The following is a 23,693-nucleotide window of genomic DNA, read 5'->3' as shown; positions in this document are numbered from 1 at the left end:
AAAAAAAAATAGAAGAATAAAAAAATATGCAGATTTTTGCTATTGTCAAGTGAGTGTGCCTTACCAGCTAAATGGTTGTTTGTAATGGTTTTTTTTTTACAGCTAAATACCTAACGACATTAGTATCTAAGGTGTGATCTAAGGCATATTATTAAATAAAATTAATTTCGATCCGCATTGGCGATCCTTTACTTTAAATAGCGAATTTACTTTGTTATAAATGAAGTTGCGTATTTTTTTGTATTTAATTTTTATCTCTTACTTTAAATAAAGCAAATCTAATCTATGAAAAATGTTATTATGTTTAATACTTGTATAAGCTATTAAATAACATTGAAGATCTGCTTTAAAAAAATATTATGACTGACTTATAATACAATAGACGACTACATTTTTAATCCTCTTAACATATATTGTGTGAGTAAGTCTCATCACTGAATACATTCACGAAAACAATTATATCTGTCCCTAAATTAAACCCGTTCCCGTCAAATTAGAGGTGAAAACCTCATCGTAATCGATACAGCATTCGAGATCGCATTTGCATAGTCGTGCGGGATTATACAGCGTGCTCGGTCGCCGGGCGTTCACCTCAGGCGCGTACAGGATGTTGATAAATAGCACAATGTGTCCCCCGGGTCTTAGGTTCGGTTCCCGGCCAATGACGATACAGATCAATGGAGCGTTGTGGGTCTGATTGAGATATTAATAATGTTTATTACGAGTCTGTGTGGAAATCGTAATTAAGGTTTTAAATGTGTAATGTCTCATACCGATTGATTCCGCACCGAGATCGAATTGTAAAAACATAATTATACTCCTTTTTTTAAATTTGATCAACACACGTCGTTGCATCTAGCAAATTTGCAAGTAACTATTGCTCAATACACAGTGGTTTGAAACTCACACAGCTTTGGTCAAAAATTGTACCAAATTTAGATGCACCGAAAGAAAAGAAAATCGTTTTGACGAATTGGTGCCTGGGCCGATCATCTCTTTCATATTATATAAAAGAAAACCTGGACTTGGACCCTGTAACACAGGGACTCCTAGCACAGGATCCAGAGCCGTAGACTCTTGTTTATAAGTTTTTTATGCAATAAATTATTTTCATTTTCACTTATTTTTAGGTTAAAGATGTATCCGCCTCACAGCTTTTGATTGGGGGATCATTTTAAAATTTTCGGTAATATGTAATTAAATCCATACGGGCTACACAGTGTGCTGTGTTTTGCTATGATGAATTATTATAGCAAAAAGAAAAACAAAATGTTTTGTTCACTAAGCTAGAATATATGTACAGATAGGTATAAGACGAATAGCATATTCGTATTTTAATTTGAAATTCTTCGTCGATCTTGTTTCAGCTGCTAAAACAGTACAACCAACTTTATTAATTCCGCCTCTCAGAGAACCCAGTGGGCGCCCGTCACGCAGGCTTGTACTTTTTTTAACATTCGCCAATTCGATATGAAACCCCTAAATAAACCGAGTGCAATACCGAACGTCCGTTAACGGTTCTGTCCTGGTCTATTATTGGATTTTCCGGGTTTTTACCGGTTTTTTACGTGCCGTGAATTTTGTGGCATGGCTACATTGATGAATAGGTTTATGCATCAAGTACGGTTAACATTGGTTTTCGATATACCGAATGAAGTGTTACATCGTTTGTGCGCTAAAAGGTTTTCCGCATGTAGTTTTAATTTAGGTTACAGTGCGATTCTGGGAATATTTATTCCGCTCAAAAAAATTCAATCTGTCAGGTTTTCCTATCTATGATGTAACTTCTCAAGCAGAGGATCGTGGGTTCAAGCCCGGACTCACACCTCTGAGTTTTTCGAAATCCATGTGCAAAGTTACATTCGAACTTTACCACAAGCTTTAAAGATGAACAAGAAGAAAACATCGTGAGGTAACCTGCACAAACCTCCCAGCCTATATACGTCCCACTGCTGGGCACCAGATCTTCTCTCAGAATGAGACACAAACTTGTAAAGTAATTCAATGGTAGGTTTGTGAGAAGCTCCCACTGCGTACTGTTCCCGCGTGGGAACTACGGCTCAAGTCCTCTAATTCTGAGAGGAGGCTTGTGCCCTACAGTGGGACGCAGATTGTGCTGTAGATTTGCAGTTGTAATTTTTGTGGTGTAGTTTTAATGGCACTCAAGACTAAATAAGAAGAATAAATATTAATATTTATTCTTACACTCGTGTTTTTTCCGTGTACAAACCTTTAAAAACAACTTTCACGTAATAAAAGTGCACACGTAAACACGCAGCGCTTAATGCACTAATTTATTCCCCAAGCATTAACTTCTGTTCCAGTTTTTACAAACTTATTTATCGACAAGCACTTTAAATTTCAAAGTTTAACTTCACAAACAATATTCATTTTACTGAACACTTCGGAAACTAAGGAAGCTGCTGCTTAATTAAGTTATAAGGCAGTTAAATTTAAGTGGTATCCGAAAGTTGAGCAGTTATTTTAGTTGGACACAATCGGATCTTGGGGCAAACTATAATAAATTCTTAACAGTTAAACTTTAATTTAACCTGCTGGAAGAAGTTTCGAGATGGTTCGTTACTTTTGTGTTAAATTATAGTTTTTATATTTCAATTATAACTTGGATTTAAGTGAAACATGCAAAGTTCGTTGGTTATTTAGATTAGCTCTACTTTACGTAAGTAATCAATTTTGACCCACTTCTAAAGGTTAAATCGACGCATTTTAGTATAAATATGTCACGTGCATGACATTGAATAGAAAACAAAGTTGTATGCATGGAAAATAATGAAACTTAATTAGTCTAAGTGAGCTAACTGAGGCCACGCAAAATCCTTAAAATTAGGATTAAGGACTCACTTTAATTATTGTAAAATGCTTTTTGTTTTCTGCTTGAAATAAACAGCTTAAATTTAAAAAAAAAATATTTTTTTAACATTTTTTTTTTAAGTTAAGCTGTTTCATCAGATGATAAAAACAAGTAAAACGTTAAAGTTACCTTATTATTGCATTTCTTTACATGTCATCGTAACAAACTTCGAACCAATCCACACATTGGGATGGATCGGAATTCAGTACGAAGCGCTGCAGCTAACCTGACTTAAAATGTCAAGTTATCAAAAAACTTGCAAACCCAACATCAATTACACAGGCACTGTTGTGTCCAAATGACAAAACCTAGTAAATAAATCTTCAAGAGGACAAAGGAGTGTATATTTTAATTCACGGTTATGACTTTCATACGTTCGCGCGTGGCACAGTGCCAGGCAACCAGGCATTGTCTAAGAACTTTATGGAACCAAGAAATTGGCTTCGCAAAGCAGATATTTCCCATTTTTCCAGTGATAAACGAGTTTTGGGAAGTTATGGAAATTTTGAAAATTAAAAATGCTTAAAAGACGGTAGATAAGACCAGTAATATAGTTTACCTTGTAAGTTTTGTACATACTTGTTTTCTGAATTATTTACTATTATGGTATTCAATAATACCATCTTATTGTGAGCGCAGTGCTTGAATAAAAAAATAAATTAAAAACTTTATATATTGTCTTGCTCGATTTTGTTGTTTCTTAATTCTCGATCCCGTATTTTTATGACGTTTTTGTTCCTTGTTCATCATAACGTGATATTCTAGTAATATTTTTTAGTTTTAAGGTCCAAGATTTGAGCTGGGCGTTGATGAATCACATCGTCAAGACGTCGTTGTATCATAATTCAAATCTATGTATTTAAGCAATAGTAATTGTTTTTTTACTCTTACTGTTCCCATATAAAAGGTTATAAAAACACAAGAGCTCCATATTCTGCAGAAGTCTTTTGATACTTCGTACGTACACTCTCAACGGCCGGTTTGAAGAACACTCAAACAGCAAGTAAAATAAACTTTTTCAATAAAAGTGCGGTAAATAAGATTATCGCGCAGCAGCTGAATGTCGGGTAGTTAAATAAAATTTGAGCTCTGAACAGTAACGAGCGTGCTAGTTCGCTATTTAATTATGAATTTATGAACACCGGGCAGAACACAAACCTAGCGGCTCAGTGCTGACGTGGATATAAGCGGCAGCGAAAATGTAACCTTTAGAACCTGTTTTTTTGAATTTTGAGTATAGAATATACATTTTTTTTGGCTAATTCTTATTTTATTATGTTTGTGATTTTCCGGAAAAGGTTTCTGTGAAATATCTAAAAAAGTATATGAATATTAAAATATATAAATAAGAATATAAAAAAGTTACAAATGACACCAATAAATTAACAGCCTTATTCATAAAAAGTTAGAGCCTCCTTGAAGGCTCCTTGAAGGCCCGATGCTTTTGCTGTCACTGCTTGCAATTTTTTTTAAATTCTCGATGAGGCCATTATTTGTCTTTGATTTTTCAAAATGGCTAACATAACGCGTCTAATCCGTCTATCAGCAGCTTAACAACCAGCAAGCGTTTATGAATCATACTTCTTGACAACCGTCTAACAAGCTTAATCAGTCTGCTAAGTAACAGACCGATCAAACTTCAATTAAGGTTTTTTTTTTTATAAATAAGGCTGTAAGTCTCATTTTATTTAAATTGGTCTTTTCGATAGTGGTACGAGTGCAGAAGCAATTTCTCCACTGTGTAATAAATTTTCTCAGTTTTGACCATCGCTCCCGCTTCCTCTCCCCACTGTGCGCAGCTCAGCCACTGTAGATCCTCATTTTTGGTTAATTAAGACTGTTCAGAGTGGCACTTGCACCCTGCAATGTATCGCGAGTAGCATTTTGGCATTTCGTATAAATATGTTGTTGTCGAAGGGAACAAACATTTTTTTTTCTATTTGTCGCCCAATATTTTCGTTTAAGGCCAAATATGATTTATTTATTTAAAAAAATATATAAAGAAAAGTTTCAAATAGTAATTTTAACTGGTGACAAACATTTAAACATGCAAAATTTCATTTTTTTTTTAATTCATATCCGACGTGTTAAAAAAAGCATAAAGCAATTTAGATTCGTTAATGGCTCAAATAATTCACCGAAATTATCATCACTAAACGTTATTTTGATTCGGTCGAAAGATTTAAAACTTTTTATGACTTCATTGTTGGTGCTCCATATACAGCTTTGTCTAGCGGATACTCCAACTTTATACTTAAACTTTATTAAGTCGTCAAGTTAATTTTATAACGTCATAAATTTATACAGCTACGTACTTGATATTCTTGGTAAACTTTAATAAAGTAAACAGTTTACTTTTTAGAGTTAATCGCGAGCTTAAGGTGTTATGTTAGAATCTTAAAATGCTTTATTATATCTTAGTATGCTACAGCAACTCTATACATTTTATATTAAATGCAATACGCTACGCAGGCGTGACGAGAACGATCGAAAGCTCTATTTCGAAAACAAGTATTACACACGAATTTTTTTTTATTTTTTCGACTGGATGGCAAACGAGCAAGTGGGTCTCCTGATGGTAAGAGTTCACCACTGCCCATAAACATCTGCAACACCAGGGGTATTGCAGATGCGTTGCCAACCTAGAGGCCTAAGATGGGATACCTCAAGTGCCAGTAATTTCACCGGCTGTCTTACTCTCCACGCCGAAACACAACAGTGCAAACACTGCTGCTTCGCAGCAGGATTAGCGAGCAAGATGGTGGTAGCAATCCGGAAGTAGAAGCTCAATGACAATTTCTATGGGCGTGTAAATGAAAAACAGGGTTGGTATTTCCATGTCAGTATTATTCGCCCGGTAAAGAGTGTCCACCTGTCAAAACGATCGAGTCAAAGACACAAATTCTTTTTTAATGTTTTTTATTCTGGACTATGCAACAACCCGTAACCGACCGGACTGTCGTAATTTGGCGGTAAAGAAAACTCTTTCATTTTTTAAAATTAATTGATGCTACTTAAAATCAGATATTTTTTTCTGTTAATTAGAAAGGTTATTCCTATTGATATAAAAAGTTTCAAGCGTTTCTAAATTTTAAAGACATTCCCCATTTTTTCTTGCGTAGTGTTACCCGCGGACAAGAAACTTTGTTTTACACTGCAACTCTACAGTTTTCTTAGAGTCATAATAATATGATTTTATAGTTTACTTATAAAACCATACAAATTATCTTCGGTACCTCCTAATAAACCGAGTTATCTGCGATCATACATCAGTGAGAAAAAGCGCAATCTCAATTTTGGCTGCCAGCCAGCCAATCACACCACTGTGCAGTCGTTAACATATTAATGCGATGCGATATTAGGACTGATTGTTTCCGATAGGAGAACCACTTGGCGGCTAAAAAAGTACCTACCTAGGTGTTGCAGAACCTTTTTGATACAAGCCTTTACCATTTTTTGACTTATGATTTTTGTTTATATATGACTGACACTCGAACTTGACAATAAAAAACTACAGAAGACTATCGAAGGATTTTGCTTATTAGATTGATTTAGATACACTAGGTATAATAGAATAAACTGATTCATGTACAGTCGAGTTCATAAACATTGTGAGCAAAAATTTAACCAAAAATATCTGTTCAGATATTTTTGATCATCAAATGTTTCACTAGATGTCCATATGACATAGTAACAAAGGTACATGAATCAGTTGGGACGTATCTAAATATCGAAAATTAATATAAATAATGTTAAAAAGTCGGCGGTCAAAATATCGAAAGCAGGTTAGGTTAGGTTCGATATTTTGACCGTCAATATTTTAACTATCAATATTTCAATTTACGATATTCAGATACGTGCCCGAATCAGTTTGTTTGTCTGTACATGTTTTTTTTAAATACGCAGGTACAGCCGAGTTCATAAACTTGTGAGCTATATTTTGATCAAAAATATCTGAACACGACTCTATTGTTAACGGCGTAGAAAGAAGCGTGTACAGATATTTTTGATCAAATTTTTGCTCACAAGTTTATGAACTCGACAGTACTACAAGAAGCTACTAACGAGTGTACAATTAGAAATCATTCATCAAATCAAGTAGTAGAATTACTGACCCAGCAAAAAAAATTACCCAGTCGCGGAACTGATCAATTGGCCAAATTTAGCTCTGGATAGGAAGATTGGGGAGTCAAGAGGCTTTGTCCAGTAGTGGGACACAGTCATCATCATCCCACGTCCCACTGTTGGGCACAGGCCTCCTATCGGAATGAGAGTTTGGGCCGTAGTTCCCACGCAGGCCCAGTGCGGATTGGGAACTTCACACTCACCATTGAATTGCTTCGCAGGTTGTGCAGGTTTTCTCAGGGTTTTTTCCTTCAACGTAAAGCTCGTGGTAAATTTCAAAAGTAATTTCGCACACGTATTTCGAAAGACTCAGAGGTGCAAGCGGGGTTTGAACCCACGATCCTCTGCTTGAGAGGCCATAGGTCAAACCACTCGGCCACCACGGCTAAAAATAATGTCTGTACTAAAATATCTTAAAAACAGACAGCTGTTTTCAGTTTAATTTGTAAGTGATGAATATTAAGTAATTCGTTAATTACCGAACGCGGCGGCTAGATTAAATTAGTTGAATTGAAATTTATGTGCATGAGTAAATGCAAGCCAACTAATGGTTACCTAGTAAGTTGTATTTGGACGGCACGTGTAACAATGTCTATTAATAATAATAATAATAATAATATTTTTTTATTTCAGATTAAAATCCATAGCTTTGTTAGTAGATACAGTCACTCTTAAAGTCTAAGGTTAGTAGTACAGTACAAGTCATATATAAACGACGTAAGACTGTCAACGACCGCTGCATGTAGGCTCAGCCAATGTTTTGTTATTGGGCTGTCCAACGGTGAGCGACCGTGCTCAGGATGCGGTTGGGGCTGGCGCGCGCGCTGCATCGCCGCGGCGCAGCGCTTGCGCATAATAGCGTGGAACCCGTCGATACGCACGCACGCAAACATACCGGACGCACTGCAACGTCGCCCCAGCCCCATCAGCACCCTAAACGCATTATTATATTGCACTCTCTAATGTAAATAATAACACATTAATCTCTACATCTCTTCTCTTCTTAAAAATATTGTTATTTTTAATTAATTCAATGACTTATCTTAAATTACTTTGAAGAAACTGCGATTATATTAGGTAGGTACTTACAGCTGTAGCAAAGTATGTGACAGACAATTGAGCTTACCTGTGAAAGATAAAATTCAAATATTAATCATAATTAAATGACATTATTATCCTGTATAAATAATAACCTAATCATCAAAAAGTTGGAAAACCCCCGACTTCAAAGTTCAATATCTCAATAACGTCAGACCAATTTTGATGAGACATGTCTAAGAACCATCGCTAGAAAACCTGCTTTTAAATAAAAAAAAAACTGCATTCAAAACGGTCCTCCCGTTTAAGAGCTACGGTGCCACAAACAAACAGATAGACACATAGCGGTCAAACTTATAACACGTTACCCTTCTTTGTGCGTCGGGAGTTAAAATTAAATCACAGCGAAGTTAGGAGGTCAAACATGACATTATTTACAAGTTTTGTGACTATATTTTTACTTACTATGAACCATTATATTTTTTTTCAACTTTATAATTAAAATTTACTTTTTTTTGGTAAACAAACTACAAATGTTGCTTAAAGTCTTGATCCAAGATAGACCAAGATACTTAAAGCGAAACATCCGCATAGCGTAGCTGTCCTGTGTTATGTCACTATGTCTTATTTATCCTAAACATCATTAAGCATAGCTATGGCTGTGGATCCGAGCAGCGCCGGCGCCGGCGGCGCAGTATATCTGTCACTTGCGCGAATATACGCGAAAGAGGGAGAGAGCATGGTAGGACAGGAAAAGCGGGAGAGCTAAGAGCACTAGCGGCAAACTTTGTTCCGTTTGGTCCTAGCTTTGAAGCTTCATGAATTCAGACAAAGAATTACGAGTAGCTTAGCTATTGAGAGGGAATGCTGCCAGCATCTTTGGAACCATGGATAAGGAAACTGCTTTAAGTAATTTGTTCGTATCAATCAATCAATCAATTTTTATCTCGTCATCACAGATAGATTTTGTACAGGTGATAGGTGTTTTTAAATGGAACAGCTATGATGTACCTTTCGGCTATAGCTAGATAGATTGAACACTGTTTACGTGACGTGAGTTAGTATGGCAAAGGTGGAGTGTGGTGCATCAGCAAAAAATGTGTTGTACCTAAAGTATTTATCGTTTAATTTCGATAAGACGTCTCCCTGTGTAAATTCGAGTATAGCGACAATAGTAGGACTTTAGTAGGAAGTTGTTTAAAAAAATGAATTTCCAAGGAATATTGGGTAACGCTAACGCAACATTTCTAAACCCGGATTTTTAATCCAATGGAAAAATTTAAACAAAGGTGTTGCCGCTATCGAAAAACATTTGCAGAAATCAACATATTTATTCTTTCCACGTTTGTCAGAAATTGACTTCCCATTTAAAAACTGTTCATAATCAATAACAAACTCTTTATTGTACAAAATAATCAAGATGGTTTTAATTAATTGATGGAATACTTTATTTTGGCATTTACACTTTGATATATTAATTTACAAAAATAATACAGTTTTCGTATGCATATTTCATTTATTGTCGTGGTATTACTTGCGGGTTTTTAAGCTGTGGGCCGCTTGACGCGAGACGTCACTCAATGCACTATTAATATTAGAGCCTGAATGCGTAACGATTTCCAGAGAGTCTTGTTCTGTTATTTTTTTATTGTTAACATTGTTGTTATATTTTTATTGTAGTTAGGCTGTTCATTGTTACGTTTTCCGTTGTTTTGTATGACAGGATAGACTCCGGTCCGAGTACTTCTCAGTCAAAAGACGACTTATAAGTTGTCTCCCGTAAAAAAGGCTCTTTTATCGGAAAAATAAAAAAACATGGTAACAACAGAACTTTATATAATATTTCTAGCTGGCCCATACATTGAGATCCCCTGAAATGTCACTTTGACAATGACGAAACTGCTTATTTTCTTTCCATGGAATTTAAAAATCCGGGTTTACACTCCGCTCGTCGCTCCGCTCATCACTAAGCCGTGTATTTCCTCAAAGAGCGCCAAATGAATTGCACCACACAGTGTCCCGCTGGAAGGTCAATTTACTCGTATTGTGTGGGTGACTCAGTTTTATGGTCCCCGCACACTAGGGCTGAATACTGACAGACGAACCGTTAGATCAACTGTTGATTGTACAATAAGTGCTAAAAGACAGGCGAAATATCGCTAGATGGCGTTAGTGTCGTCAGGTTTTTTTGACGGCTTTTTTGAAGGCCGGTAACGTCAAGAAATTCATTGACATCTATGTATAGACTACATGTTGCTTACATCAAAACGGCGCGCGGATTTGTGAACCTTAGTTACTATAGTTTGTTGACGTCCGTGACAGGGGTTGTGTCAAAATAATATTGATGATTGATGCGCCGCGCGTTTTTTTCCAAATACCAGTCTAGTGCTAATACGGGTATGTTTAGGAACAAAAGCAAAGTGGACCTTCCTATTCTGCTTAATTTAGGCACTTCGCGTCTTGACAACATATCACCTAACCTAACCTAATTTATGTTTAATGAAATGTTGGAACTAAAATTATGGTTTCTAAAAAATATGTCAAATAATTATTAGCCTAAATAATAGTATGTAAGTATAATATACATTAATCCAATATATATTAGTCCAACTAAAATTATTCTAAAACCGTAATATGTCAAAGAAAGTAGTGGTCAAAGTATTACTATGCGACTGTACTGTTATGCGAAATGAATTATGCCAAATTAAAATAGGTCAAAAAAAGCGAACGGAAGCGATCCCAAAAGGTATCGCACCACATGACGTTACGAGTCTCCCCACTCTTGTATTTTTTGATCTATTGACAAAAAAAGGGTTTATTATTTGTTGATAAATACATACGCACACGAGCGCACGCACGGCACATTATACAGGTTGACTTTAGCTGAAAATGCAATCCGACAAAACATTGGCACATACAGCCGCAACCGCAAAACAATTTATTATAATAACCACCCTGTATAAGTGTTTACACTGCGTCTTCCAACGAACAATCAACTCTCACCCTCACGCTATAAAGTTTAATTTGAATTGTCCACGTAAAAGTCACCCGTGTGGATACATTGGATTTTATACTTTCAAGCGTGATCTTAAGGCTGTTTTTCGTAGGTTTTTGGTGAAACATGCGTTTAGTATGCATGGTTCGCCGCAATATTTGCGCATTCATTTCTGTGTGAATACAATAAATTCACTAATTAAAATAAATAATTGCTGCAATGAGCTGATAAATTAACTTATCTACGTTAAAGAGAATAAAGGTTCATTTACATTCGTTACCTTTTAAACAATATAATATAAAAGCTTGTAAAAAATTCTATTATAAATACATACACACACACACACACACACACACACACACACACACACACACACACAACTATCACGCCTGTATGACCAGAGGCAGAGCACACGAAACGTTACCGTTTTAAGTTTGACAAAAACGGTACAATAGTGACAGGTTGCTAGCCTGTCGCCTACGGTATACCTTAACCTATATCCTCAGTCGCCTCTTACGACATCCACGGAAGAAATGGAGAGGTGTAATTCTAACAAATACATAGTTACGTGTATTTCAAACCCATTGATCTGTAGTGTGTTAGAAAGAGAACGCTACCGCTATGTTAGTAAATAAATTAAAGTGTTCTGAAATGCCAGTATCATTATCTACTAAACTTTATTACTATGCCAGCACATGTGATGAACAGCTAAATCTATGCTACACATATGTTTTAATGTACATTATTTTCACTTGCACACAAAAGATATTAGTTTATGTTTATGAAAACACATGTGTTGTGCTTTCCGCAAAGCAACGCCTGAATCGATCAAGTGTAATGATTTTATTTTAAACCCCCGACGCAAAAAGAGGGGTGTTATAAGTTTGAACGCTGTGTGTCTGTGTGTGTGTCTGTCTGTCTGTCTGTGGCACCGTAGCTCTTAAACGATTTTTTTTTAATTAAAAGCAAGTTTTCTAGCGAGGGTTCTTAGACATGTTTTATCAAAATCGGTTCAGCCGTTTTTGAGATATTGAACTTTGAGGTGACAAAGTCAGGGGTTTTCCAACTTTTGTTGGTTAGGTTATTATTATTATTTGTATATAACTCGCACTCATCTAAAGGACAAAAGAGTATTATTATTATTATTGCGAGTCAATTGTGAGTTCCATCTGCCAAGCTAAGCCTAAACCCAATATTTTCTTCCAGTAAAAATATACTAAGCGGCAAAAATCTGGCCCTCAAATGGTTTTTATAAGAGGAGGAAACCGAGCAGACGGGTCACCTGATGGAGAGCGATCACCGTCGCCCATGGACACCCGCAACACGAGGGGAATTACAGGTGCGTTGCCGACCCTTTTAGGAATTGGTAGGCTCGTTTTTTAAAGATCCCTAAGTTGTAACGCTCCGGGAATGTTGCCGCAGTAAGCTGATTCCCGATCTTCGTCGTGCGAGGAAAGAAGTTTCGCTTAAAACGCACGGTACTAGACTATATACAGCACTATATGCAGTAATGTCATTTTGTATGTAGAGTGGGCCAAATTTTGTGCCGCTGAGTATATAATGTATATATAGGTTACCTGCGTGAAATGTATTTATAGCCAAGTATTGCTATTCAATCAAACCTGCCCACATCCACGCACCTACTGCTGAGTAAAGACTTCTTCATTTTCACGCCATTTTGCCCGGTCCTGTGCCAATTTCATCCACAGTTCAGCCCACCGATCTTCAACCCAATCTTGGCTACCACTCTACCGCTTGCTAGTATTATTAAGTACCTACTAATTAATTTACAGTTTATCTAGCTTTTTTAAAATTATTTTACCTTGAAAAAATATTTATTAACAACATCCCCTGCATATACCAGCAGCAGGGGTACATTGGAATTCTAAATTACAGGTATTTACACCGCATGGTCGTATGTCATGCTGTGCACACAGCCTAAACAGAATCACAGGGAAGCACTCTAAGCTTAATATATGCACACGCACGTCTGTCCGTGCCTGTCTACCCTCTGAACCTCCCCCTTCTTATATATTAGGGTACATTTTTCACTTTCTGCTGCATACTATCGAAAGGGCTTTAGCATAACTTAAAATGTGTACTGTAGGAGACGTACTTTGTGTGCAGTTTTTTGATTTTACCTTTAATAATGTAATGTAAAAAGCCGTGGTGGCCCAGTGGTTTGACCTATGGCCTCTCAAGTAGGGGATCGTGGGTTCAAACTCTGGCTCAGGTCTGTGAGTTTATCGAAATTCATGTGCGAATTACATTCGAAATTAATCATCGAACATCTCGAGGAAACCTACACAGCGAAGCAATCCCACCATCATCATCATCATCCCAGCCTATATACGTCCCACTGCTGGGCACAGGCTCCTCTCAAAACAAGAGGGCTTGGGCCATAGTTCCCACGCGGGCCCAGTGCGGATTGGGAACTTCACACGCACCATTGAATTGCTTCGCAGGTTTGTGCAGGTTTCCTCACGATATTTTCCTTCACCGCATAGCTCGTGGTAAATTTCAAATGTAATTCCGCACATGAATTTGGAAAAACTCAGAGGTGCGAGCCGGGGTTTGAACCCACGACCCTCTGTTTGAGAGGCGATAGGCCAAACCACTAGGCCACACGGCTCTCCACCATGTGTGTGCCCAATCCGCAGAGGTCCCTGCCGATCCGCAGCGAATCCGCATAGGATTAATGCAAGTAGGCTGAGATAATGATGTGTACCTATGTTTGTATGTAGGGGTAATCAATGAAACAAACTGGACCCACTTAGAAAAAGACTAATAGATTTTTTTTAAAGTTTTACTTGTACTTTATAGTATACTCGTAGGTCAGTGGGCAATCTTTTCCACGCACACATCCAGTTTCGCCCACCGACCTATTTCCAGCTGTACCAGTAAAAACCGAGACGGATTGCGAGCCGACTAACGAGCGCCGATCTAACCACTGCGAATATTTGATAGAGATGGGGGTTTATCGATACGTTTGGAAGTCGATTAATGGGTGATGGCAAGCTAGTATTATAAAGTATAATTGTAAAGCACGACAGAATAGTTAGGTAAGATTACAATACATGTGTGCGAGTAAAATATGTATGTCTAATATATTCAAAGTAAAATTTTAAGAACATTCATGTAATTGTGACATTGTTAGGTAATTGAATTGATTTATTACTGAACTAAAAGAATTTCCTTGCTCACCCGCGACCTTACGATAGCTAAGCTTATGCAAAATATGCGTGTTCATGCAGTTCCTCCACCTCCACACTGTAAGAACACACACAAATAACACAAACCACCACACTACACTGACGCGTTTGAACTCAACCCGAGCTCATCTTCAGAGTGACACAACCGTACACCATGCTACCAGTTGTTAGACTAACGAACCACAACCACCGTATTAACTTGTCACTGTACTCCCCAAGTACCACATACGTTTTATGAAACAAAACAAAACTACCTACAAATTATTAATACATTTTTTAACCGTCCTTCAAAACTACCTTGATTTTTATTTATTTACTGTCAAGGCATGTTTTATTAACTACCATTGCTGAAATTAGATCCAAGCCGTAGCAAGGGAGATGAAACTAAATTTACCTGCTCATTAATAATAGACCCCATACTGTTGTATCTAATTATCTCCATGCATTCTAAAACATCGAGACGAAACCCCTTGCCACAATAATGTAACACTTCATACTTCATACTTTTTGTACTTTATTCAATAAATTATTTGATTTATTACATTATTGACATCTAAACATAGGAAATATTTTGAGCCCAGATTTAAATAATCTAATAGGATTTGACTATCTGAAATAAACCTTCCACCAATTTACATTACTTCAGATTAACATGACTACTTTTTATCCCAAAAAAGCACAAAGTTTCACCGAAATGCAGACAACGGCTGTTACCAGTACACATCTGTTTGAGTTGTCTTTGTGTTATGTTCTTGTACAGTTTTAATTTATTTTGCATTAATAAATTCCTGTCCAGTCATCACAATGCATTGAATACTTCTGCCGTCATTACATCTACAGTGTATATAAAAACAAGTGCGTACTTGAGTTTACAGGGGCAGATTTGCAATTGTACAGTCAGTGCCCATTAAGTATAAGTATCCAGTTTTCTATGTAACTGTTATAAAAAAGTGAATATATAGGGTAGGGCGCCGTATAAATTAAGGATAGTATCTATTGATCTAATAGCAACGACTATGTAGTCAATATTAATTCTACTAATAAAAAGTATCGACACAAATATCGACGAAGCACAACACTGGCGCACTCGTCGCGAGTGGTCGCATAACGAGCGAGATAACGAACTCGGCGCATTGTTATCGACAAAATGCAAACCTATCGACAGCTGACGAACAGGGGGTATACGGGTGCGGGGCAATAGACCGAGAAAGCGATACATCTTCACGAGATTTGGAGCTTGTAATATTGGTATTGTAATCGACCAAGTATCTAAGTGCTGTATCGTTTTTTTATGATGTATCTTACATCAAAATAATAACAATAGGGCTGATTATTACGTAAACTTGTAAGAGAAAAAATATATCGATGTTTTGAGCTATGGCATTGACAGATATTAGATTTATTAAGTCTGGTACCAGTTCAGTCCATCATTCTGGTTAGTGACGACAGAATAGGCTAGACGACTAAAATAAACTGTTTAGTTAGTCAGTTAGATAATTAAAAAATACTGTACACGTATTTCTGCTTTTGTTTGACAAACAAAAAAATTCGAGGATACAGTGCTTAGACGTTTCGAGTGAAGTCACTATATCGTACAATTTTTACCTAATAGTGACGTCACAAGCCCCCACTCCGGAGGTTTGATGATCTATACCTTTGTCGATTTTTAATAATTTGATAAACCAATAAATACGTGTCGACTGTTGTCATCCCTATTGTTACTCTCTGAGACTAACGGACTGATGGTCCAGACTGATGAAAATTAAACGTTTTTAGGGTACCGTTCCGTACCCCAAAGGGCGCCCAAGGAACCCTATTACTGAGACTCCGCTGTTTGTCTGTCTGTCCGTCCGTCTGACACAGGGCTCTATCTCTTGAATCGTAATAGACACTTGAAATTTTCACAGATATTACTGTGGCCGCTATAACAGCAAGCAGGTGGTAAGACCTTGTGCAAGGTCCGCCCGGATTGCTACCACCATCTTGCTCGCTAATCCTGCCGTGAAGCAGCAGTGCTTGCGCTGTTGTGTTTCGACGTGGAGAGTACGAGTAAGACAGCCGGTGAAATTACTGGCACTTGAGGTATCCCATCTTAGGCCTCTAGGTTGGCAACGCATCTGTGATACCCCTGGTGTTGCAGATGTTTCACTTGCTCGTTTGCCGTCCAGTCGAATAAAAAAAATAATACTAAAAAACAGAATAAAATAATTATTTAAGGGGAGCTCCCATACAATAAACGTTTTTGTTTTGCCGTTTTTCGCTAATGTCTAATGTTGTATAGATGATGGTACGGAAGCCTTTGTGCGCGAGTCCGACTCGCACTTGGCCGGTTTTATTATTATTACTTATCAGTCAATACGATGTGAAAGATAAACCATTAATGATGGCCGAAACTGATGGTAGAAAGAGCGTCTTAATGAAATGGTAAAGAAATTTGAGTGAGCTTTGCTAATTTAAATTCGAAACCAATAGATTTGAATTGATCGTGCCATTGACTTCGCTATCTAAGCAATTTTCAGACAATTCCAAAGCACAAAATATTAAATACCGTAAACTGCTTCAACTTTGCCCTCTGGCCCCAACATTGCCTGATTTGGTTTAGAATCGATAACTTAGCATTCTATAGGTTTAAACTTTTATCTACACGGGAATTTTTATTTTTATTAGTAACAAATTTGGAGTTGAAATAAAAAATACAAAAAGACTCCAAATAACCAATCATAATTTGATTGCTTAGTAGCGACATCTCTTGTCTGGGTGAGCGGTTGGTTCCGAAAGAATGTGACGTCTCTCGTTGAGAGCGAAAAACATAGATGTCGCTAGTGCTGCTGCATAAGTAGCGTAGTAGAAATAAGCAACCTGAGATATGTATGCATAGGAAAATTCGTGTCTTAATTCCTGTCCAGCGGTGGTGTAGGGGTTAAAGCACGCAGCACGGATTGCTGAGGACCTGGGTTCGATTCCCAGCGCTGGTCTCTTTTTCTGGTTTTCTGTGCATCCATGTCTCAGTTGTATTTTCGATATGGTTTCACGGGATACCCGTAAAGTAACAAATTTGGAGTTGAAATAAAAAATACAAAAAGACTCCAAATAACCAATCATAATTTGATTGCTTAGTAGCGACATCTCTTGTCTGGGTGAGCGGTTGGTTCCGAAAGAATGTGACGTCTCTCGTTGAGAGCGAAAAACATAGATGTCGCTAGTGCTGCTGCATAAGTAGCGTAGTAGAAATAAGCAACCTGAGATATGTATGCATAGGAAAAATTCGTGTCTTAATTCCTGTCCAGCGGTGTGTAGGGGTTAAAGCACGCAGCACGGATTGCTGAGGACCTGGGTTCGATTCCCAGCGCTGGTCTCTTTTTCTGGTTTTTCTGTGCATCCATGTCTCAGTTTGTATTTTCGATATGGTTTCACGGGATACCCGTAAAAGTAACAAATTTGGAGTTGAAATAAAAAATACAAAAAGACTCCAAATAACCAATCTTACATTCGTCTCAAACTTTTCAAGAACCCAGTATCCATTAAGCATGCAACCTATTTCATTGCGATTCACAAGTTAGTGGATCGCGTCGTTTAGTAATTAAAATAGTTTGCTGAATCCCCCCAACCCGCTTTACAGTGACCGCTCCCCCCACAAAGTCTATCTGACATGTTGGATTAGATCTAGTATGCATCAGGGCCATCAGGGTGTGGGTTTCTGGAGTGAATATCTTGGTAAGGCAACCCAAATAGAAAGTGATGTGTAAGTTAGGTAAAACTGTACTATGGTTGTAATCACTGACGTCACATAAATTATTAAGGCATTCTAAATATTGTATTACTCGTATATTGGGCAATTATACTATGGATATGATATGAAACAGAAAACGACTTAGATAAATAATAACATACGTATCAGCATTGCTTTAGAGCGAGGAAATGCTGCCAGGATCTTTGGGACCATGGCTTGGGGGATACTTTTTTAAATTTCTTTTAGTTATAGTTTAGTTATTAGTTTGTTTTACTTTTATTAATATTTTTAAATAAGTCTAATTTTAAATAGTGTATGCCTAAAAATCCATTTGTACCAATAACATACTTAAATATTAAATGATATTGCACCGGATAACTCACGTTTTAAACTAGGTTTAGCTCGTCATGTTCCGGTACAATATAATTTAATAAGAGTGAGTCCCACGGTAGTTTCATGTTCAAAATATACCTACTTTAAATACATACTAAACGTGCAAGAATCAAAAACAAACGTTTTCATGCAAATATCTGTTCCAAACGAGGATTAAGTCCGGGACCTCAAGCTTTATAGTCAGTTTCTCTGACCTCTTGACAGTCCAGTCGTCAAGTTAAGTAAACAAATCAATTTCCCACACCCAAGTTTGGCATGCAGGGGTCCAGGGGGTGGATATCAATCTGTCTAATTCAATGACCGCTATAATTGATATATGCGAGAGCTTTGTTCGGATCCAGCCACCGTGACCGTGACGGTACAGTTCGGACGTCACGCGCTGGACGGCCGGAGAGGTGATGGGCTTTGATTGATATACCTAATATACATACCGAAGAGGACCATAAGAGGAGTATTACCAATTTTTTTTAGAAATCGCCATAATCCCATAAAGGGCCTCCACTCAAGAGGTTCGCTTTTATTCATGTATCTTAAAGTTTGCCAATTGTTTGTTTGTTTATATGTACAGTTTATTGTACAAAAAGGTGGCGGACTTATCCCTGAACGGATCTCTGCTAGTCAAGGATTTGGTTTATTTTCTTTCGTAAAAAACGATGTTCAAAAAAATCAACAGTTCTGGCAGTCAGTGCAAAATGTCGTATATTGTATAGCTAGTGGATGCCAGTATGATAGTTAGTGATTGTTTTTTTATTTATTTTTGTTATGCTTTCACGCTTAAAGTACCTCAACAGATTATGATGACATTTTCATCCCAAAAATTTGTATAGTTTCTTGCGATAAACAAAGTATTGGCAGACATAGTCGCAGGCAATAGCTAATAAAGGCGGAAATGTTCCTAAAACCCGTCAGCTGCGTGTGAGTCTAAAGCTCCGCGTCGCTTTACCAGCGCACGCGCATGCGGACGAGCGATTAGTGATCGAGACAGAAGTGACAGGATGTGAGTTGCTAAATGATGCAGGCGTTGAAAGAGCTTAATTTGGTTTTACATATCAATTTGACCGTGTTTTTACAAGTTTTAATCATAACGACATGAATAACATGTTATTTTAATTAAAAGCTTGTATTTAACTTGCAATGTATCCCGTATCTATGGGCTCTATGAGCTCAGTCGAATTTAAATTCCGATATTTAAAAAAAGAACCGTGGAAATTTGCTAAAAAATACTCCATGGTCACATGGTCTTCACTTACGTTTATTCCATGTCTCTAACTTAGCGGTTGAGATTTGAGAACTTTATCTCGATATCGTGGGAATATCGGGATAAGAAATAGCGTATTTAATGTTATTCCAGAGACCCAACTAGGTACATACATAGTCCAGCCGTTTAACATGAAATTGTATCGCACAAACGCACAAACTTTTAAACTTATAATATTAATAGAATTCATAGAAATATAGTACCTAGGTATAGCTGAAAAGTTTATTTATAATTTCTAAACTACGGAACCCTGAGCGCCGACACGCACTTGACCATTTTTTGGTAAGGTATAAACGACTTAACCCGTCACGCGTCCTAGAGACTACATTAGTCCCTAACTTATTTTGTGCGGGAAATGTCCTAGAAGACTACTGATCTCTAGGAAGCGTGAAGGGTTAAAAAGTAACGCTTTCGCAGATGCGAATACGAAAACTTATTTACAAACCGCATTCGGTTATTGATTTGCCCATAAATCGATGCTTTCTTCAAACATGCCAGTGGCGCCATCTCTGTAATGTCCGCGTAAAACATCATGTCGCAAAGCCGATGCAGCAGAGCTGCGACGCGCATCGAACAAGGCAGATAGTTCCTACTAACTTGTAGAGATGGCGCTTCACGCAACTATCTTTCATGCTTCGTTTACTTAGACGCATTTTAAAGTGAAACTTGTTTGAGTAGGTATATTAAGAGTAACGTAGTATTCTAATCCAACCTAATTTGTTGTTTGGGAATTGCTTAACCGTTATAAAATACAGCTCTGTCTCTTCCGCTTTAGGTGAAGGTATTGTTGTAGATACACTTTTGTCCTAGCGCTGTCTATGATCGGCTGAGTACTTTATTTGATTTGAGTATTTTAAGCGTTCTACTAGCGAAGTAATTCAATGGTGCGTGTGAAGTTCTCAATGCACACTGAGCCCGCGTGGGAACTGCGGCCCAAGCAATTTTGAGAGGAGGCGTGTACCCAGTAGTGGGACGTATTATAGGCTTGAATGATGATGATGCTGGTTTTAACGTCCCGCGAAGTCTAAAGCTTACGAGCCTAGTGGCTGTTAATAGTAGATTATTGTCGTGGCCTGGAAGTAGGCAATTGCTGGCTGAGTATGAGTATTAAAGGGACGAGCTTGCGAGTCCGTTTAACTAATACGAAGCCAGCAATTACTCTTCCAGCCGAGACTAATATAAAGCTTTTCTCAAAAATGGTGAATAATTCTGAAATAGAATAAACTTTTTCTCAAAATATATTATAAAATATAATTTTATTCCAATATTTTTCTTATGCTTTCCCGCCTTTTTTCATTAAAAATAAACTGCAGGTGTATTTTTCCACCGAAAACACCACAAGCTATTTCAGACCCAATAGAAAAAGTCCGGAGTTCCAACAAAATATCTGATACCGGCCATTAGACTTGGCTGTATACGACTTGTGCCAACATATCCATGGCCTTTTTAACTTAAAAAAAAAATATGACTGATTGCAGGCGCGCTAATTTATTATCGTCGAGCTAGCGCGCCTGCAATCTTTACAACTTTTTAATTTTTCGCTGACCATAAACTATGCACTTCACCTTCTGTTATGTAAAGAATAATGTCAACCTTTACGGACATTTTTGAGAAATAATGTGCTTCTTACCTGTACAGCATCATCCAAACACCTCCCCCAGGCGTCGCTGCGGTCGACGAGCGAGTTCCACTTGCTCTCGAGCTTGGCGACCTCTCGGCGAATGGAGCGGGCCAGGTCTCGCGCTTGCTCCTCGGCGGAGCGGTAGTTGCGGGAGTCGCCTTCGTTGTCGCGGCTCGCTGGTGAGTAAGAAAAAAAAGAGACATCAATATACACACAAAGCTATTAAAATTTATTATTAGTCGCGAGTTCACGTTGGCCGCTTCCCACCGAAGCAACTGGAGGTATATGGGGGAGGCATATCTCCAAGAGTGATGATCTACGGCTGAATATGATGATGATGAGAAGAGTAGGAGGCTGTATATAAACACATGTATGGCACAGACTTAGTTGTCGTGCACGTATGGCGAAGTAAAAAACCTTAGAAGTATTTAATGATATAATGATATTTTACTTCTAATAACTTAGATTAATAGCGCTAGTAAGTTAGCTTAGGAGCTATGTAGGTAGGTATTACATAATTTATTGAATCAGGCGTTACTTTGCGGAGGTCCATCTCAATGAACTTAAAGAATTTCCTTGCTCACCCGCGACCTTATGACAGTTAAGCTTATGCAAAATATGCGTGTTCATGCAGTTCCTCCACCACCACACTACACTGACGCGTTTCGAACTCAACCAGAGCTCATCTTCAGAGTACCACGTAACCGTACACCATGCTACCACAACAACACACACACACCTGTTTTAATATGTCACTGTAACTCCCCAAGTACCCATCTATATTTTTTCTCAATTAAAACAAAACAAAACTACCCACAAAATATTAATAAATTTTAATCGTACGATTTGTGTGTGTTCTTATGTGTGGAGGTGGAGGAACTGCATGAACAAGCATATTTTGCATAAGATAAACTATCATAAGGTCGCGGGTAAGCAAGGAAATTCTTTTAGTTCATTACAATATTACATTTAAAATTTTTCTTAATTTTATATTTTATCAAACGCTTTACAATAGACGCAACTTGACACTGAACTTTTTACAACTAATTCGAACCCCCAAACTTGTGCTAGTGTATACAAGTATACAGGGTGTATCCACACCCATTGGATGGACGTTTAATTATACACAAGACGTCCGTAATTGTCTAGCGCCGGAGTTGGCCATGTATCCTCAAGGCGCTAACTTCGTTACGGACGTATTACTGCGGCCAATTTGTGGGAAAGAAGATTATGTTGATTGAAGTTATGCTAGTTGATTACTTATACTTAGTCATTAACGAGGGGGTATTATTTAGTGATAGATAATTTCTTAGATTTTAATCAAATTTAAAAAGTTTTTCGGGAGCGCTGGACGGAGTTTGAGATTTTTGTCTGGATTAGTAGGGGCTGACGTAATGCAGTTGGTAGCATACTTAGCGCGTATAACCAAAAAATACGGGTTCGAAACCTAAATCAATACAACTTAATAAGTTTATTTTTTATTTTTTGTTTTAAGTTAGTTTTTAGATAAGGTCCTCACTGAAAATCAGCGCCGCCACGGCTTGCCGTGGCATTATGATGAGTGGGGACCTGTTTAGCGTCATGTATTTCTTGTATTTGTTCTATGTTTGTTTTTATGGCGTTAAATAAATGTATTTTCTTTCTTTCTTTCTTTTCTTTCTAAATATTAGATTTTGTTAAGCAAATGTACTGCTATCTAAAAACAAATAATATAAAAATGCACCATGTTGTTTTTGATTGCATTAGCTAACATTGGATTTTGAAGGGTACGACCGTTTATACGCTAGGTATATTTTGAAATATTTATACAAAACCCTCAGTGCGCGAGTCAGACTCGCACGTGGCCGGTCTTTATACCCAGCGACCAGCAGCGAATTAATCATCCATCTCAGGAACACGCGTTAAATGCCACACATTTCCACTAGAAGTATCAATTTCAGATAAAATTAATAAAAGATAACGTCGTAGCACGGCACGCGGGACCCAGTGACTGCTGGAATTTAATAATTACATTGTCGTACCGGAATGTTGGCCGGTTCCAAATGGCTAATTTACTCGACTGCAAGCTTTTAACGGGGCTTAATAAATAGAATTATTACTCGATGCATAGAGTAGCTTGGTAGTATATTAGTTATAGCCTGAACGTGGCTGTGTTATACTAAATTAAGTGAATTTTATTACAAGGTTTTATTTAACTTGCCCTGTTTGTTGTTTTTTGTTTCCTTTAAAACTTGCTAGCTGCATGAACACATATTTGTAGCATAATACATAGCTATCATAAGGTCACGGGTGAGAAAATTAATTGTTTATACTTTCTTAATATGGACCTCCGCAAAGTAGAGCCTGATTCAAAAAATAACTCGTTCTTGTAAAACATCAGAAACTACTCCCGTTACTTTTGAGAAAGAATTCATATTGTTAAAACTTTTCCTCGAAAACCCAGAGTATC

General features: G+C 37.5%; 1 protein-coding gene across 1 annotated transcript in view; it reads right to left on the bottom strand.

The window, feature by feature from the left end:
• LOC141439356 (uncharacterized) overlaps window positions 1–23,693 on the bottom strand; it is a 1,011,003-nt gene that overhangs the window by 95,174 nt on the left and 892,136 nt on the right. Inside the window, 1 exon segment of the mRNA XM_074103643.1 lies at window positions 21,254–21,420. Within this exon segment, the coding sequence (XP_073959744.1) occupies window positions 21,254–21,420 (167 nt within the window).

This window comes from Choristoneura fumiferana, chromosome 20, assembly GCF_025370935.1.
Source record: "Choristoneura fumiferana chromosome 20, NRCan_CFum_1, whole genome shotgun sequence".
In the NCBI taxonomy this organism is placed as follows: domain Eukaryota; kingdom Metazoa; phylum Arthropoda; class Insecta; order Lepidoptera; family Tortricidae; genus Choristoneura; species Choristoneura fumiferana.
Note: the sequence above shows the minus strand (reverse complement) of the source record. Positions and strands in the feature narration are given on the sequence as shown.